Below are 18,621 nucleotides of genomic sequence, written 5' to 3' on the forward strand. Positions count from 1 at the left end.
AAAAAAAAAAAAACAAAACTACTTGTTGAGGTAAAATGTTTACTACAGTAATTTTCTTTTATTCATTAGTATTTATTAAATAATTTCAACAGAAATAACCACTACATCAACATCAACGACAACTACTACCACAACAACAGCTACTCCGACAACAACACCGGAGGCAACTACGACAGAAACTATGACTAACACAACAGAGTCAGCTGCTGTTGATTCTAATGATAGTAACATATGGCCTATAGTTGGCGCCGTATTGGGTGGTTTACTGGTTATTTCATTATTGTTAATTATTCTGTATTGTCTTCTGCGGAAAAAGAAAGCGCCGGATGCTAAGGATGATTTGGTTAAAGTTGAAGATGGTTTGGGTAAGTGATAATATCCTATGCATAACTATTTCTGCAAGATTCAATTATAAACATTTTGATCGCTACATCATTTGTGTTAAATTATTTGAACATGCGTTGAACAAGAGTTCAAACGAAACAACTATTTGATTGTTTTAAAATATTTTGATTTGAGTTGACAAATGCCTGCTGAATTTTAAGCATTTTTATTAGCTTTTTTTACAATTAGTTTAACATTGTCGCTATGCAACTGGTGGACGTTTCGTGAACCAGGATATCACAAGACCAGCAGTCTGCACTTCAATTCAATTGTTGTTTTGTATATACTTATTTGATACCGTTTCTTTTAAAAAGTTAATTGCAATGAATTGGATTTTATTTTTTTTGCATGTTCTTTTATATACCTTTTGATTAATTTATCACGATTAATAAATGGTGAGAGATAGGATATTAAAACAAAACTGGTTTTACATCGTAACTTATTCATTTGCCTGTGTAAAGTCAGAATCCTCTTTAGAAGTTGTCTTAAGTCATATTTTTTTAAATGTTATTGGTTAAAGCAAATCCTTTGTGATTTTCACAGATATTCTTGAGCTTTCAATATCGTATTAAATCTGTCTTTTGATGAAGAATGGGTGTTGATCTAGCCCAAGCTGTCGTTTGGTTAATCTATTCATATGATAAAATACCTATGTGCCTTCAAAGAGGAAAGGTTGACATTTTCATTGGAATTGATGAGTTCATCTCCTGTTCGAAGGGAATGTTTTGTTCCTACAAAGGAATTGTCTACAGAAAAATTATTAACGCGCCATAATTTATACACTTGATCAAAACTTAATAAAATATGTATTATCCCCTATTTTTTAGGGAAGCTGAAACTGTTCTTTTTCATAACCACTAAATTGAAATAAATGGAATTTGTTTTATCAAATCAAAGTAACCATTTGATGACCAAAATCAAGAGTAAACGTTTTTTTACCTTGATCACAATATTATTTAACTGAGTTAGATTTATTCAGTTTCCAAATATTTCAGATGATGATCAGAGCGATGATGGATCAATACCATCTATTGAATATCCAGAGACCTGGGACACGCCCACAAAAGATCCCATTGGACCTTTAAGGCGATACGTCACAACAGGTAAAAATATGTTCCTTCAAACTGTTTACTCATTATTTCATTTAACATCTTCACTATGAAATTTCTATTGAACATGTATAGTATGGATGACAGAATATAAGTCTGTGCATATCAACTTTTTTGAAGTCTGTTATCTGCTGGATATAAAAGTCAGTTTATATGTTTCAAAGGATTCCATCATCATTTTTTCCCTTTTTTCTTGTTGTTACATTCGATCAGTTGAGTTAAAACTTTGGTGAAATCGGGCTTAGATACATATTTGATGTATAAAAAATCAATCTCCAGTGGTTCTTCATTTCCTTTTGTGGGTAAAATTCACAACTAAGAGTCATTGCGTTTGAAGCAATATGCAGGATAAATATAAAAATAATCGTAACAAAAAATTTAGAAAGCCCCAAAACAAGAAAGGTGAACTTCGGTGCTTGTAACGGGAAGTAAGCTTGTTTTCACTGCTGTTTAATACTTTTATCCACGATGTTACCCTATTGTTAGCTATATATAGCATTAGCTCCTTGTGAACTATCAGTCTTAATGGTACCATTTTGCAGTTGCAAGTTTTTTCAGTATTGTCATGAATAACATGACACACTTAATTTTGAAATTCCATTATGTTGTTGACTATTTGAGTTGCAAATCACTAAGGGAAAATTAAACTGACCAACATTTGCTGTTTATTTAGGTCCATTAAAAATATATGTGCTCATTTTTTTTCTTCAAAACATTTGATCATAAGATGAACTGAAGGAAAATATTCCTGAATCTTTTGCTGTGCAAACGATTATATCATTTGTTTTGTTTACTGATGAATCCCATCCTGTATCCTATAGTACTCGTAAATAGTAATCATTAAGTTTTCTAAAATCAAGAACGTTTTAAAGTTCGAACATTGATTTTCTACTAAGTTTCAAAAATAAAATATTTTTTTTGCCTGAAGATGATAGCCATGTCTCGTACTCACACTATGCGTATGTTATTGAAAAAATTATGGAATTGAAAATACTAAATTCTCTTTGTTTTTATTATCTTATAGATACGATGTCTCAGACAGAACTTCTTAAAAAACTTAAGAACATAAATTTTCGAAAACCTCCAACACCACCACCACCACCGCCGCCGCCAACTCCACCACCAAAAACACCACCACCAAAATATATGCCATGGCCATGGAGAACCGCAAAAAGAGCTTCTGCCTTAGTTTCAAAACAAGATAAGGGAAATTTAGCTGACTATACAATATCTAAATATGGAATAAAATATGATGACACAGGCATTCCCATTTCCGACAAAAAACTTTCTAAACAAGCAACAAAATTTATACCACCACCAAAATCTTTGATGCGCATGTCTAGGGAAAGTTCAGTTATCTCTAGATCAAACTCGCTTCCCTCTCTTAAAGAGCCTCAATCGACCGAAACTCGCCCACCAACACGCAATTCTAGTCCAGATGACTCGTTCTATCGGTCCCATTCAATGGAAGATATTCCAGCAACATCAACAACTGATCTTGACAGTCAGGTGGTATCGACGATAGATCCTTTATCAATGCAAGACATTCAGATACCAACACCAAGTACTACATTTAATTCTTTTGCCCCACCGAAGGGAACACAATTACCTTTGATAATACACAAACCAGTCATAAACACTGGAGTAAGTTCAGCTGCTTTGACAAAAGATATACAGACACCTGCTCTAAAGCGAATACAGATGTATAGAGCATTATCTACTGGGTCAATCGGAACCTTCTCAGACAGAACACAAACAGAAATTTTGATGGAAGAAGAGAAGGGAATAAATGAACCAGATGTAGTAAATAAAACAGAAATTATAAATGAGAAAGATAGACCCTCCATAATAGATAAAACAAAACAATATAATAAAACAGTCCCACATTACATGTTTCCTATAAGATCAAATTCGCTTACTAAATTTGAGAAAAAGATGAACAAAAATCCTCTCTCCCAGACTCTACCAAGATCGAAAACAGAAATGGTACCACTGTCCGACAAAATAAATAGACCGAAGAAAAATACATTGAAAAAGAAGAAAAAGAAGGGAAAGAAAAGTAAGAACAGTCCATATATGGACAGTATCACGCCAAGAGCTCTTCCTCCGATTGTAACATTAAGCCAGAAAAAAGGCTCTAACAATAAAGTTAAACCTGTAGACTCAAACAAGAAGCGAAAATCAAAGACTAATGCGAACTTTAACACTGGAAGTTCGTCAAACAAGTCGACAACAGCAGAAAATGATAACACGCCAGGTATTATTATTCATGATAACTAATAACTATTGCTTATATGCTACAGTATAAGTTCTTTGGCATAATAATTATGTGACTACAATAAGATTAATCTGGTTCGATTAAGATGAAAACGTAATAGCTAAATATATAAAACGGGCAAAAATATCTAAACCAAGACAGGCCTATGCAGAATAAAAATGGTCTCGAATTTAAAACTATAAATGACTACGCCATCTCAAAAATCTAAAGCTAAAACCAACGGCTTGATGTATGCTATAAACAATAAACGCCTGATTGCTGTTCTCGTGTAGTTAACTGGGTCTCTTTGTATTCGGTAAAAAGTGTAAATATTAGGGAGGAATTAAAAAGACCTGAATTAAAAAAAAATAGTAACGTGTTTTCATTACAAAATTATTTTTAACGGTATCTTGCAATGAAAAAATGTAAATGTTGGGGAAAATATAATATTTGTGTAACACTAGTACATGTAATATCAAATTTTGCGTGGAATTGCACAGAAAAAAATGGCTTGGATTAATGTTACCCAAAGTTACTCACATATTGATTGAAATTACTTTATTCAAATAAGGGTATATAGCATATGATTTTTTTCCTATCTGATGGGAAGATTTATCAACAATCAACAGCAATTCATTTGTTTTAATTTATATTTGTATTGCTCTATCCTCAACTATCTTGTTATATTTTAAGAAACAGATCAGTCTTCTCCAAACCTTGGAATGAAATCTGAAACATTTGTCAGAAAACAAGAACAAACTGAGCATTTACCACCTACGACTGACTTTTTACATAGAATGAAATCATCTGCGACGGATTTTCAAGGTAATCTTCGGAGCCAAAAAATCAATTTCATTGACGTATTTTCTTTTCTATAGATTGATATTGACTAATAGGATAATAAGCTGAATATTGATTATAAAGTTGTTTAAAAAAATGTGTATTTTCTCCATCAATTGCACATTTCGATTACTAATGTCTCTTCAATAATGATCGAAATATTTTAAGTCAATAAACATACACACAGCTGAAGAGCAGACAAACTAAAAAGAACCAATCGTAAATCCAAAAAAATGACAAAGAATCTAAGCTACGCACAAGAAAGATATATATTCCTTAATTAAAAAAATTATAACACCAAATGTATACAGTATAATATCCGTAATTTAATTCTAGTACCGAAGTACTGGTCACTAGGTTGGTGACACTCTCGGGTACCCTCAGTCGACCAGCAGAGTTCTCGACTGAGTGGTAGTGATACATTAACGGTACTAATTGTACTGCACCGGATGCGCATTTCGACGATTTTGAAATGTCTCTTTAGTGATATTCGAGACCAGGATATTTGAAATCCAAGCAAATATTGAAGGGCAGAATAAAAAAAACCCCAAGAAGATAAAAGTTAAATACGAGGAATCAGAGCTATGCATGTGGGAGATACATTCCTTGAATGGTTCGAAATTATGAAAAAATAGAACAATATCCTTTAGCCGAAAATCATGACATTGTCATTGAACTAAGTATTACACTTACATTACAAACTCAACTTAAAAAATGGTGAAAAAGTTATTGTTTTACTCGAATATGTATTATGAATGTAAAACTGTTTTTATTCTATTATAGATTCTGGCATATCTGCCGATGAGTCATCACTAGATAGACAAAGATCGTACTGTGCTACTAAACTTCCAAGTATAACGACAAACTCAGAAGTTGGTAATACTGAACAACAGAAAAATGATGAACAAATCAAACTTCCTAACCTCGAGACAAAACAGAAGAGTTATGTGAGACCGTGGCGATAAAGTTTATGATAGTGTGAAAAAAGAAACAATAAAGACGGAATTCTTCATAATGATAATATTTGTCTTTTAAAAATGTTTTTTTTTATAAGAGAACAAAAGAACATGCAAAACTGTTGATAGAAAATATCAAATTTATTTACATAAAAGAAATCAGTAAATTTCTATTTTTGAATAGAAGGTATATTAAAACAGGTGTTTTACTAAATCCTTTAACACTAACAGGTTCCAATCGGAATTTAATGTTCCATAAAAATATGTTATATTGATCTCTTAGAGATATTTTACACCTACGACTCGGTAGTATTTATACATCTTTATCTTTTACATAACTTGAATATAAGCGTTCCAGATGATAGAAAATCTAGTAAAGCTTCAGATGCACGAAATTTATTAAGTATCAATTTCATCTACTAGTACTGGTCGATACTATTGCTTGTGATCGATGAATTACTAGTCACCGATTGGACAATCATCTCATTAGTCAGTGCTTCGGTACTAACATTATAATAAATTTATAATAAACAATGGTGTCTTTGACTTCTGTGTTTCAATTCAAATAGCAAGTGATGCATTCACAGTCATAAATGAAACGCTATTAATAGAACCGGATGCACCCCTCTTAGAGTTCGAGCGACACCTTCGGTTTTTTGTACTGACAAAAAATCAATTAAAGATATTTGAAGATCTGTTAACTACCGTTGCATCTTCCAGATCCTCATAATTATTGTTTTAGAAAAGGGACGTAGGTGTGCATTCTCAATTGAAATTATCCAAACGCAAAAACTGCCTCGTGAATTGTTCCATCATGTTTGTCTTTTTATATTCTTTTATGTTGAATTGGGCGTAAGTGTACTAGTATTGTCCATAAGTTATGGCTATTCTTTGTATTCGTAGTTACCCTGTAGTATCTATGTCTCTGGTGAGGTTTTGCGTCAGGACCGAAGTTGTTATTATGCTGCTATCGGTAATTATCGTACTGGTAGATGCTTCAATTAAACCAAGGTGAGGCAATCGGGATTGAAGCCTTTTAGAATAGTTAATTTTATAATCGATTAAAAAATATGGAAACGCAGATTTACGTAACGTTGTAACCAAAATCACAAAAGGAGGAAGACTCTTCAACTTATAAATACATTTTTTTCTCCATTGAATTATTCTTTCTTGCTTCAAACAAAACTTTGAGCATTAGATCTAATTCTTCTAGGAAAAATATATATCGCAGAGAGTTATATCTATCTCATGAAAACATCATCCAAGAAAAATGGGTCAAGAAATTCGCCACTGAGATAAAGTGATAATTGTAACCTTTCTTATGAATATAGGGAAATATTTTACCATGGTTACTGTGTCAACAAAGTTACGTTTAACTTCATTAAATGGAAAGGGCACTTTAGAAATAAATTATATTAGATGTAATCTATGTCACTGGTTTTATAAATAGCTTTAACTGAGTGGTCTTGACATTCTATCATTATGAGATATGGAGTTGGTAATCATACCGAAAATTATTTCAATGATCATATAGATCGATCAGACATGATTGAATTGAACTAATGATACATTTCCTAAGTTGTGTCCGTGGACGAAGTAATTTTTGTTTATTGGTTCCTTCTTTTTGGTGATTAGTAGAACTACACATTTATCGGGGTGGAACTGCAACATCCATTTTTATTCCCACTGCTAGCTTGTTGTCTTCTTATAGTTATATGCTATAAATAGTTTCCCAGTACTGATACCTGATACTCCGGACTCTAAATTTATAATGTCAGACTTCGCCCCTTCTATGACAAAGTGCTGTGTTCTTTCATAAAGAAAGCCTTTTATCGAAGCATATGTTTTTCCTTTCTTTCTATATTGACCAGGTTTGTGAATTAAGAGAATGTGGCTTACTTTGTCGTAGGCATTCGAGAAATCTACGACTAGAAAGTCTGTTTGTTGTCACTTGTCAAAGTTCCTTATAATGTCGTGAATAATCTCCACTGGTTGTGTCTCGCATGACAACTGTTTTCTAAACCCGTGCTACATTTTTAGAGCACGAGGGTGTTATTCTTATCTCCATGATTCATTATGTGGCTGGCAACTATATGCTTCAATATTTTGCAGCAGATGGAGGTAATAGGTACATGTCTATAATTAATAGCTTTGAAATGTTTCCCTTTCTTTAAAACTGGGCATAGACTTGCTGTTTCCCGTGAGATATGATCTTCTATATATCATTGTTAGGAATGGTGTTACTTTTAATGCCATCTTTTTTAGTACTGTAGGTGTTAAATCGTATAGGCCTGCTTCTTTATGTAGGTTCATTGCTAATAGTAGCTTTTTTATTCAATCTTTCTGTTGTTTATGTCCGTCGTCGCTGTTACAAAGTTACAAAAAGGTTTTCGTTCTAGTAACCATATAGTTTATCTGTTGGATATGATTATATGCCTGACCCTTTAAAACTTTGGGGTGGGGGGGTGGGGGGGAGGCAGCTGCAGTATACCGGTGTTCAAACGTCATATAACATCGATTGGGAAAAAAATCCGGGTTACAAACCTAAAATTGAGGGAAACATATCAAATGACTACGCCATCTCAAAAATCTAAAGCTAAAACCAACGGCTTGATGTATGCTATAAACAATAAACGCCTGATTGCTGTTCTCGTGTAGTTAACTGGGTCTCTTTGTATTCGGTAAAAAGTGTAAATATTAGGGAGGAATTAAAAAGACCTGAATTAAAAAAAAATAGTAACGTGTTTTCATTACAAAATTATTTTTAACGGTATCTTGCAATGAAAAAATGTAAATGTTGGGGAAAATATAATATTTGTGTAACACTAGTACATGTAATATCAAATTTTGCGTGGAATTGCACAGAAAAAAATGGCTTGGATTAATGTTACCCAAAGTTACTCACATATTGATTGAAATTACTTTATTCAAATAAGGGTATATAGCATATGATTTTTTTCCTATCTGATGGGAAGATTTATCAACAATCAACAGCAATTCATTTGTTTTAATTTATATTTGTATTGCTCTATCCTCAACTATCTTGTTATATTTTAAGAAACAGATCAGTCTTCTCCAAACCTTGGAATGAAATCTGAAACATTTGTCAGAAAACAAGAACAAACTGAGCATTTACCACCTACGACTGACTTTTTACATAGAATGAAATCATCTGCGACGGATTTTCAAGGTAATCTTCGGAGCCAAAAAATCAATTTCATTGACGTATTTTCTTTTCTATAGATTGATATTGACTAATAGGATAATAAGCTGAATATTGATTATAAAGTTGTTTAAAAAAATGTGTATTTTCTCCATCAATTGCACATTTCGATTACTAATGTCTCTTCAATAATGATCGAAATATTTTAAGTCAATAAACATACACACAGCTGAAGAGCAGACAAACTAAAAAGAACCAATCGTAAATCCAAAAAAATGACAAAGAATCTAAGCTACGCACAAGAAAGATATATATTCCTTAATTAAAAAAATTATAACACCAAATGTATACAGTATAATATCCGTAATTTAATTCTAGTACCGAAGTACTGGTCACTAGGTTGGTGACACTCTCGGGTACCCTCAGTCGACCAGCAGAGTTCTCGACTGAGTGGTAGTGATACATTAACGGTACTAATTGTACTGCACCGGATGCGCATTTCGACGATTTTGAAATGTCTCTTTAGTGATATTCGAGACCAGGATATTTGAAATCCAAGCAAATATTGAAGGGCAGAATAAAAAAAACCCCAAGAAGATAAAAGTTAAATACGAGGAATCAGAGCTATGCATGTGGGAGATACATTCCTTGAATGGTTCGAAATTATGAAAAAATAGAACAATATCCTTTAGCCGAAAATCATGACATTGTCATTGAACTAAGTATTGCAGCAGATGGAGGTAATAGGTACATGTCTATAATTAATAGCTTTGAAATGTTTCCCTTTCTTTAAAACTGGGCATAGACTTGCTGTTTCCCGTGAGATATGATCTTCTATATATCATTGTTAGGAATGGTGTTACTTTTAATGCCATCTTTTTTAGTACTGTAGGTGTTAAATCGTATAGGCCTGCTTCTTTATGTAGGTTCATTGCTAATAGTAGCTTTTTTATTCAATCTTTCTGTTGTTTATGTCCGTCGTCGCTGTTACAAAGTTACAAAAAGGTTTTCGTTCTAGTAACCATATAGTTTATCTGTTGTATATGATTATATGCCTGACCCTTTAAAACTTTGGGGTGGGGGGGGTGGGGGGGGGAGGCAGCTGCAGTATACCGGTGTTCAAACGTCATATAACATCGATTGGGAAAAAAATCCGGGTTACAAACCTAAAATTGAGGGAAACATATCAAATGAATTAATTAAAATATCATCCTCGTAATAAGTCTGCCGCCTTTTTGCTGGAGCTGTTTATAACTTTTAGTATCATACGTTGCCACATCAGTTATTTTCTGAAGAGCCGAAAGGACGGTTGCGGGTGCAAATAATTATAATAATGTTGATTTCGTGTCATTACGTATGTAACTTTTCAATTGTTTATATATAAGTTTCTATTAGTGATTGCATTATTAGATATTTATATTCAGATAGGACACGTCATGATTACTTAACATATTCACTGATACGGATCTTAATTTTACTTTAACAAAGAAAGGGCCGTCCAAATATATTTAACGGTGATTAATCATTCACATTTAATTAACCCATTTAATTTGAAACATATGTTTATTGTTCCCGCTCATTTACTCAGGGCAAAAGCTAAAACATAAAAAACAAACAACAAACAAACAAATAATTTATTAGAGTCTCACCTCTTTAAAACATTTAATATACAACACAATATAATATTAACAATTTATAAAAAAGAGCCACTCTAAAAAGAGTTATGAGAGACTGTAAAAACACAGATTAAAATACATTTATATTACATCTATTACATATATCAATATATCTTAGCATAAAACACCATACTATTAAAAACACTTATACAAAAGAAAACAAACAACATTATAGAAACTTATTACGAGTATAAAATACACTTTCTCTTAAAAAGTACTTCATGGCAGATTTTGCTGTAAAGTAACAAACTCTATCATCATGAAACATAAATAAAAACTTTTCTTCATTACTTAAATTACTAAAACTACTTTCTATATTACATACACTGTTAAAAGATATCGTTCGCAGATCTGCATATTCTGGGCATTCTAATAAAACATGTTTTTCATCTTCAATTATATTCAAATCATTTTTTCTACAATTAAAACAGAACCTTTCATTTACATCTATACCTTCATATCTGCCAGTTTCAATTTTAATCGGAGCAACACCTGCTCTAAATTTAGCATATGCACTTCTAAATTTACCGGGCATAGTAATACTTAAATATTTTTCTGTACAATAATTTGATTTAAATAACCTGTAAGTACGCAATTTACTGCTTTCATTAGCTAGTAAATTTAAATGCCAATTATTTTGGTACATAATAAATATATTGTTTTCAATATCTTTAATAACAGACTTGCTCAAAATACATTCAATATTACAATACTGATTAAGATCAAGTTCTTTAAACTTTGTATTCACTCTACAGTTCCAATTTTTTACTTTATTAAAACTGACATAATTCTTTTGTTTCGTCGTTAATCAGTCCATTTACCTTTAAAACAACAGAAAAATCAAATATTTACCGAAAGTGAATTATGGTGGACAAAAAATGAAGAATTGTTTATCTCATACGATACTGTATGTTGTTGTCTTTTCAGCCACTGGTAGGTATAGTATTTAAATAATAGACTCCTTTTAAAGATAAATTGCAAAATACAATAACTACGAGTTGAAATTAAACAGACATAAATATACGTGTCTCGTAACAGCGTGGAAAAAACTTCATAGTTCATTTTATGAATATTTTGCGTTGTATAATGCAAAGTGCACGGAGTATCTTCTGATATCGAATATCGGCTACACAAAAACCAATTAGGAGAAGACATACTCTTGATTCTGATTACCATTTTGAGACAAAAATATTTAATGGTATATTGGAACTTACAGAGAATTATGATCTTATTTTTCCAGCTGATATTGTAAAGTTATATGGGGAATATACCCCTTTTTTCGCTACCAGTTTTATTTTCAATAAGAAATGTCTTATAGAAATTTCTCATATTTTAGATATGAAGTATTACAATTACAGGTTTGAAAAAGAAAAATATATAGGTCACCTTGCACATATAATTTTTTTATGACAAAAACACATTAAGTTAGAGACAACCACAAACGAAATTCATGACTTTGAATAGGCACATGAACATCTAAACTATATCGTTTATCAACTCGTCCTATTTCATTCTCAACAAAGTGGACTGACAAGAAGTTCATTAAAACTTTGCAACATAAAGATCTGTGTATTCACCATACATCAACGACATACGATGTACAGCAGTAAGCGATCTTGTACATGTAGCATACTAAGAATAAACTGTACAAAATGTCAAAGCAGAAATCAAACCGAAACACCTTTTTCATCTTACTTCAAACTAAACATAAGCCAAATCAATTTTGTTTCCCTCTTAAAAAAACAGACACTTTGATTAAACATCAAGACTTTTCCTTTATCAAAAACTTTACGCCTAAAAGAAGGAGTGTAGAAAATTCTTAAAGTATAAAGCTTTACGGGTTATCTTTCCGTTTAAAGCATTATGTAACATGCCACTTCCTTTTGAAAACCAGCAACCGGAATCATATTCTATCAATGTATCTCTATATTTGTCATTTTGACAAGTTTTGTTTACCCATTTACATGCTGTAATACTTTTCATTATTCAAAATATAACGTCAATAAAAGACCTTAAGTATAAAAAGGTATTTATAAAATAAACTGATGTGTATACACTCTATAAGAAGGAGAGAACGGAACACCCCATTAAGGAATGGAATGTTAACAAATAGAAAATAAACGTCGTCCCGTTTATTCCATATTTTGTTATGAACATTACCATGAAATATTTTTCCTATAAAGTTATAATAATTGACATCGTTTATTTTAAGAAGGATTGAAATTAGGTAGATGATTGTATATCTAGAACGTGTGAATTACTTTATAGAAAATGTATATTTTTGTTTTTTGTTCATTTCCTCTCTTTTTTCTATAGTTACCTCACTTCGTGTCATATTGTTTAAATTTCAATCAATGTAGCTCATGAATTCAGTCCCTTCAAACATAGGGATAATAATTGTGTTTGTAATTCAGTAAACGGATGTACATTTGACAGTGGTCTCATTGGTACATGGAATAGCAATGCATATGGAACAATCACCATAACCAGTAATACACTAACTTTAGGAGAACATGCATTCCAGATAAACGGTAAATCGTCTACCGACTGGACATGCTTTAATGATGCTACGTCTCCATATATCATTTTACAGTAAGTATAATACAAAGTAAAAAGCTTTTGCTGATAAAGATAACGGGCGAGGTTTTATTAAATAAATAAAAAAAAAAAATATACGGAAAAACGATTCTTTTTTTGCTATTAGACTAATAATTTCATGGAAATCAATAATTAACCAAAACTACACTGTCCGCCTTACAGTAACAGCTTGCCTGAAATTATGTTAGAAAGTTGGTAGTTTTTGCCTGTTCAATCTTGGCTGACAACAAAGGAAGTGCAAGCTTTCGTTTTAAAATGTGGGAAATTTTATGCATTCTTTCAATTTTATACAAAGTGTCTTAATTCTGAAATCATGAAGACTTGCATAGTCTGAATTACTTATTGTCAACTTGTTATAAAATCTCTTTTTAACGTAAGTAGAACTTTTACTTTCTAATTACAGGTCGGAACTTTTTAACTATTTTTCTACGTCATCCTACGCTTATATATGTATGAATATTCAAGCAGAAAATTCCAACAGTCATTATTTCTATATGCACTCACGTAAGTATGAATTTCAGCCAAAAATAAGCATGAAAATAAATAATCTTCTATGTAAAATTGAAAATGGAAATGGGGAATGTGTCAAAGAGACAACAACCCGACCATAGAACAGACAACAGCAGAAGGTCACTAGCAGGTCTTCAATGAAGTGAGAAATTCCCGCACCCGGAGGCGTTCTTCAGCTGTCCCCTTAACAAATATATTTACTAGTTCAATGATAATGAACGCCATACTAAACTCCATATTGTACACAAGAAACTAAAATTAAAAATAATATGAGACTAACAAAGGTTAGTGGCTCCTGACTTGTGACAGGCGCAAAAATGCGGTGGGGTTAAACATGTTTATGATATCTCACCCTCCCCTATACCTCTAGCCAATGCAAAAAATGTGCATTCAATCCATGACAACAAGAAAGGGAGGATAAACATATTCTATCGTAGTTTTTTTCCTAAAATTCAACCGAACTTTTGATTCACCTAGGGTGATTGAGGGTCCAAACTCCAGCCGAGTCAATCTAAAGTCTTGAACAATAAAGTATCTTCTACCAAATGCTGGTCTTCTCGAAGACATCATGTTGAACAGTTTCGTATTTAGCAGCGTTAGTATTCATATCAAATTTGAAATTGCTTGTCCTGAGTATGCATGTAAAATTTGTTACTGGATGTTAAAGAGCTATCCACCTTTTTTTTAAATGCATTTTAAATTGTAAAAAGAATAAGTCAGTCTTAATTTAACCACTAGATCTTGCAATAATGATAAAACGAGTATAGAGAAATTGTATTAATATTGTTTTGACTATTGTATTGCCTGTTTAATGTCCAGTTGCAAAATATGTCATATGAATGCTAGAAATTAAAAGCTGGTTATTTTTTTTTATTTAATGATAACTTCATCTTTTTGTTCTCTATTTTTACTTAAAAGCCAAAAAGCAACGTCTCTGCAAATCTGATTTAGTTCATATTAATTTTTTATTTATAGCTACAAATAACCAGTTTTCTAACGAACGTATAAATGTTTATGCTGCCACAGCAACTCCTGGTAATCCGGCTGCAGCATTATGTACAGAAACACCATCTACTGCTGAATTCATTAGCATGGTTAAAATAGGTATTGTAATTAAATACTAACTTTTAAAAAAAGGTAAAGAGTGCTTCGCAGTATCACAAATGATGTAAGCTTTTATATTTGTTGTATTCAACTTTTGAGGTGTTAATTGTGCTGTTTTTTTATAGTGCCGATTGTGCCATACATACATAACACATATAAAAAATAGAGACAATAGTTCTAAATAATTAAAGAAAAAATAAACGAAGACCACTTCCATCCAGACCGTACATAACAAACAAAGGAAACTGTGAATAAAACTAAATAAAGGCAACAGTAGTATACCGTGTTATACAGATTATAGGAAAGTGGATGAATATAAATGTATCAAATTTTGACTATGGGCGCTTTCCCACCAAGACGTAATCCTATAGCATAACACATACTGTCAGACAGTCTATATTTTTTTTCTCCTTTTCATGACGTTCTTCCAATTTTATAAGTCATTTAAATGCATCTAAGCCACACCAAGAATCATCCATGAAAACCAACTGTTGTATCGTAATAATTTCAATATGACATGAATATCGAATGAAACAAAAAGCTTTGCACCGTGATACGTGGTTACTAGTTTTACTCTAGCATACCAATTGGATATTATAACATCGTTATTAATTTACTAAGTATTCATAAACTAATAAAAACATTAAAGAAATATAAAATATGCTATACACACGTTAATGAGACAGCGACCAAAACGACAATTAAGTCTTAACAGTTAATATACTTGATTGCACAGCTAAAGAAAATCATTGACCATGCATCTGACTTGGGTAAAGGCACATGTATAGTTTTGGGAGGGGGAGTTGAGGTTTAACTATGAATTAAAAAAAATGTGAATGAAAGAGTTCATATTCAGTACAAATGAGAAAGTTTAAAACAATAAGGAGACAGGACATCGAGGGTCAATTATTAAGATGACGTTCTACTTTGATAAATTTGATTTTGGCCAGTTTTGCTGACATATCTCATAAATATAGTATTTTCTGCTGAGGAAATAATGGTAATCGCTGAAATTGTTATAACTTTCGTTAGTGTGAACTGTGAATACGTCATAAACACTTATGTTTGAGTAATTCATTTGTTAATACTTTTATCACAGGTTCTGAAGAAAACGCTTTGACCGATTGTCCATACCCGCTACACAGAAACTTTACCTACATCTTCAATGAAGGCAGTGGAGACAAGTGCGCTACAAACAGTTTTATCTCTGCCTGCCCTGGACAACAAGAGATGAACTTTGACTATACGAAATGTGCTGAGCGTATTGCATACTCCTGTAAGTGAAAAAATATAATTTGGAAAACTAAAATAGGCTTTTTAATTATATTGTATGATGCATGATGAAAAACTAATTTTCATGACGTTTTCCCGCCTTTCTCAAAAAATGAAAAGAAAAATAAACAAGCAAGCAAACAAATAAAAAAAATCCATCTGATGAGTTAAGCCTTTTTCAACTGATTATTATAGTTTCTTATGTTGTACTGTTATACCACTGTCCAGGTTAGGGGGAGGGTTGGGATCCCACTAACATGTTTAACCCCGCCACATTATTTATGTATGTGCCTGTCCCAAGTCAGGAGTCTGTAATTCAGTGGTTGTCGTTTGTTTATGTGTTACATATTTGTTTTTTGTTCATCTTTTTTATATAAATAAGACCGTTAGTTTTCACGTTTCCCGTCATATCGGGGCCTTTTATAGCTGACTATGCGGTATGGGCTTTGCTCATTGTTGAAGGCCGTACGGTGACCTATAGTTGTTAATGTCTGTGACATTTTGGTCTCTTGTGGACAGTTGTCTCATTGGCAATCATACCACATCTTCTTTTTTTTTATATAAACAAAAATAACAACAACAAAAAACGCAAAAGAACAAGGAAAAAACCAACAACAATAAAACAAAAAACTCCACTACTGTATTTATGCCAAAAGTATTATTTCTCATCTAATAGTCATACCTTTCCCTTTTTCACATGTCTATTTAGATGTTTTCATTAGATATTAAAGAATGTCATATGTTTTTGCAGCGGAAGGAAGAATAGGTTGTGTTGCCACTATAGATGATGGCTCAGGCACTCTATACACATCGTTGTATAACTATGATGCCAGTGTAAATGGGTTGACAACGTTTAGATTTACATGCGCTGTACGTAAGATTATAGCTTAAATTTACATGTATCAATTTCATGTACAAAAGATTCTTAAAATGAAATAGAAAATAAGCTTCTGCTCGAAGCAAAATATAAAATATAAGCTTTTGCACAACCAAAGAAATAAAAAAAAGCACCATTTAAGAAATAGAAAATAGGCTTCTTCACGAAATGAAAAATAGATAATAAGCTTCTGCACGACCAAAGAAATAGAAAACAAGCTTCGGCACGACCAAAGAACTATGTAATGAATCTGCAGAACTGAACAGGATCTGCTTTCCCTTTATGAGACGATTGAGATCATCACAGGTTTTTTGTAGTGTTCCTGTTGCTCAGTATTTAATGTGTATGTAGAATTCTGTGGACTTGGTAGTCTTCTCGTCGTTTGAAAAAAGAATAGTAAGACATAAAATTTGTCCTCCTATGACCAGTATTGATTTTAAAAATTGTTTGGTAGGAATGTCATTTCAAGAGAAAGATAATCCATCAGTAAAAAAAACTATTTGGTTTTTATGATTTATTTTGTATTATCATTATGTACTAGAATAATAAATTAATTTGAATGATATTTGCTATTATCAATTATCTTCTGCACGTCTTAAAATCTTAATGTAAGTATTTTTTTTCTAATGAAGGCTGTTCAGGGTGTGACGTCAGGAGATGTACAAGTGAGTTATGCGCAGAAGCGATGTGATGCCGATCAGTCTTACAGCTCTTTACCTTCTGATGGTGCCCTACTGACCCTCACGCCTAACGGTAAGGTCAGCAAGTCTGTAACTGATACGATATGACAATCACAGTTGTTGTTATTTAATAGTTCAAGATCGCCAGAATGTAACTGATACGATATGACAATCACAGTTGTTGTTATTTAATAGTTCAAGATCGCCAGAATGTAACTGATACGATATGACAATCACAGTTGTTGTTATTTAATAGTTCAAGATCGCCAGAATGTAACTGATACGATATGACAATCACAGTTGTTGTTATTTAATAGTTCAAGATCGCCAGAATTCTAACGTCAGAATAAATTCAATATAGAAATAGTAAGATTTGAAATGATTTCATATGAGACAACTCCCCCCAAGTGAGATAATGACATAGAAGTTTAGGTCACCGTACGGTCTTCAACCATTAATAAAACCCATACCTGTACACAGGTCCCGAACTCACAAAAGTAAGACAATTCATACGAGAAAACTAAGAAAGAAAACCAAAAATGATATACAACAACCACTGGATCGGGTTATATGACCGTCGTCAGTCACCAATGCTCATCTCGATTGTTAATAAGATGGCGTCTAAACTAAAATACACACGACATGTTGATACATATTATCGAGCCCATGCATTGTGAATTGTTTATTTCAGACTTTTTATAATTTAGATATAAATAAAACATAAGAATTGATTCAAATAGGTAAATATGAATTTGACAGCTAGCTACACCTTCAATTTCAAGTTTAATTAAAACGAATTGAACATTGTCCAGTTAAACTCAATTGATCCCTATACACCTAGTAATCACAAAGCAATGGTAGTGTAATGTTAAGGGCATGATAACACCAGAAAACATTTTCTGAGGTTGACTGTGAACAATTTATGCTTCATTTTTTGGGGGATCAGTTACCTTTTTTTGTGTACTTTTATTGACCTTTGAAATGACCGATGTAGGTTAAATATTATAAAATTTATTTTGTGTCGAATAAAAAAAAAGAGTTGTTAAAAATGGAAGATGTGGTGTGATTTCCAATTAAAGACACCTCCAACAGAGACTAAATGACGTAGACGTAAAAAAAAAACACAAAAAAACCCCAACAACTAAAGGCCACCGCATGGCCTTCAATAATAAGCAAAAACTATACCGCACAGCAA

General features: G+C 32.2%; 2 protein-coding genes across 3 annotated transcripts; both read left to right on the forward strand.

The window, feature by feature from the left end:
- Window positions 1-24: 24 nt before the first annotated feature.
- Window positions 25-6,092, forward strand: LOC143063894 (uncharacterized). 2 transcript variants are annotated; one of them, XM_076236331.1, is made up of 5 exons: window positions 25-365; window positions 1,380-1,487; window positions 2,518-3,750; window positions 4,450-4,575; window positions 5,374-6,092. In XM_076236331.1, exons 1-5 carry the CDS (start codon window positions 182-184, stop codon window positions 5,553-5,555), a joined length of 1,833 nt encoding a protein of 610 aa, XP_076092446.1. In that variant the 5' UTR covers window positions 25-181; the 3' UTR covers window positions 5,556-6,092. The 2 variants fall into 2 exon arrangements, with proteins under 2 accessions (XP_076092446.1, XP_076092445.1); XM_076236330.1 differs by having other exon boundaries at window positions 26-365; window positions 4,444-4,575.
- A 5,132-nt stretch (window positions 6,093-11,224) lies between these two features.
- Window positions 11,225-18,150, forward strand: LOC143062508 (uncharacterized). Its single transcript, XM_076234180.1, has 8 exons — window positions 11,225-11,318; window positions 12,800-12,977; window positions 13,387-13,487; window positions 14,469-14,597; window positions 15,697-15,873; window positions 16,621-16,739; window positions 17,379-17,499; window positions 18,134-18,150. The coding sequence occupies exons 1-8, from the start codon at window positions 11,264-11,266 to the stop codon at window positions 18,148-18,150; spliced, it is 897 nt and encodes a 298-aa protein (XP_076090295.1). The 5' UTR covers window positions 11,225-11,263.
- Window positions 18,151-18,621: the final 471 nt, after the last annotated feature.

Source organism: Mytilus galloprovincialis, chromosome 2, assembly GCF_965363235.1.
Source record: "Mytilus galloprovincialis chromosome 2, xbMytGall1.hap1.1, whole genome shotgun sequence".
Taxonomy (NCBI): domain Eukaryota; kingdom Metazoa; phylum Mollusca; class Bivalvia; order Mytilida; family Mytilidae; genus Mytilus; species Mytilus galloprovincialis.

Excerpts from the sequence above, each read along its gene's own strand:
- LOC143062508 (XM_076234180.1), top strand. The coding sequence starts at position 11,264 with ATGAAGAATTGTTTATCTCATACGATACTGTATGTTGTTGTCTTTTCA. Across the intron at positions 13,488-14,468 it reads TTATTTCTATATGCACTCAC|CTACAAATAACCAGTTTTCT; the intron begins GTAAGTATGAAT and ends TTTTATTTATAG. Across the intron at positions 14,598-15,696 it reads CATTAGCATGGTTAAAATAG|GTTCTGAAGAAAACGCTTTG; the intron begins GTATTGTAATTA and ends CTTTTATCACAG.
- LOC143063894 (XM_076236330.1), top strand. The coding sequence starts at position 182 with ATGACTAACACAACAGAGTCAGCTGCTGTTGATTCTAATGATAGTAAC. Across the intron at positions 366-1,379 it reads TAAAGTTGAAGATGGTTTGG|ATGATGATCAGAGCGATGAT; the intron begins GTAAGTGATAAT and ends CAAATATTTCAG. Across the intron at positions 3,751-4,443 it reads AGAAAATGATAACACGCCAG|AAACAGATCAGTCTTCTCCA; the intron begins GTATTATTATTC and ends TTATATTTTAAG.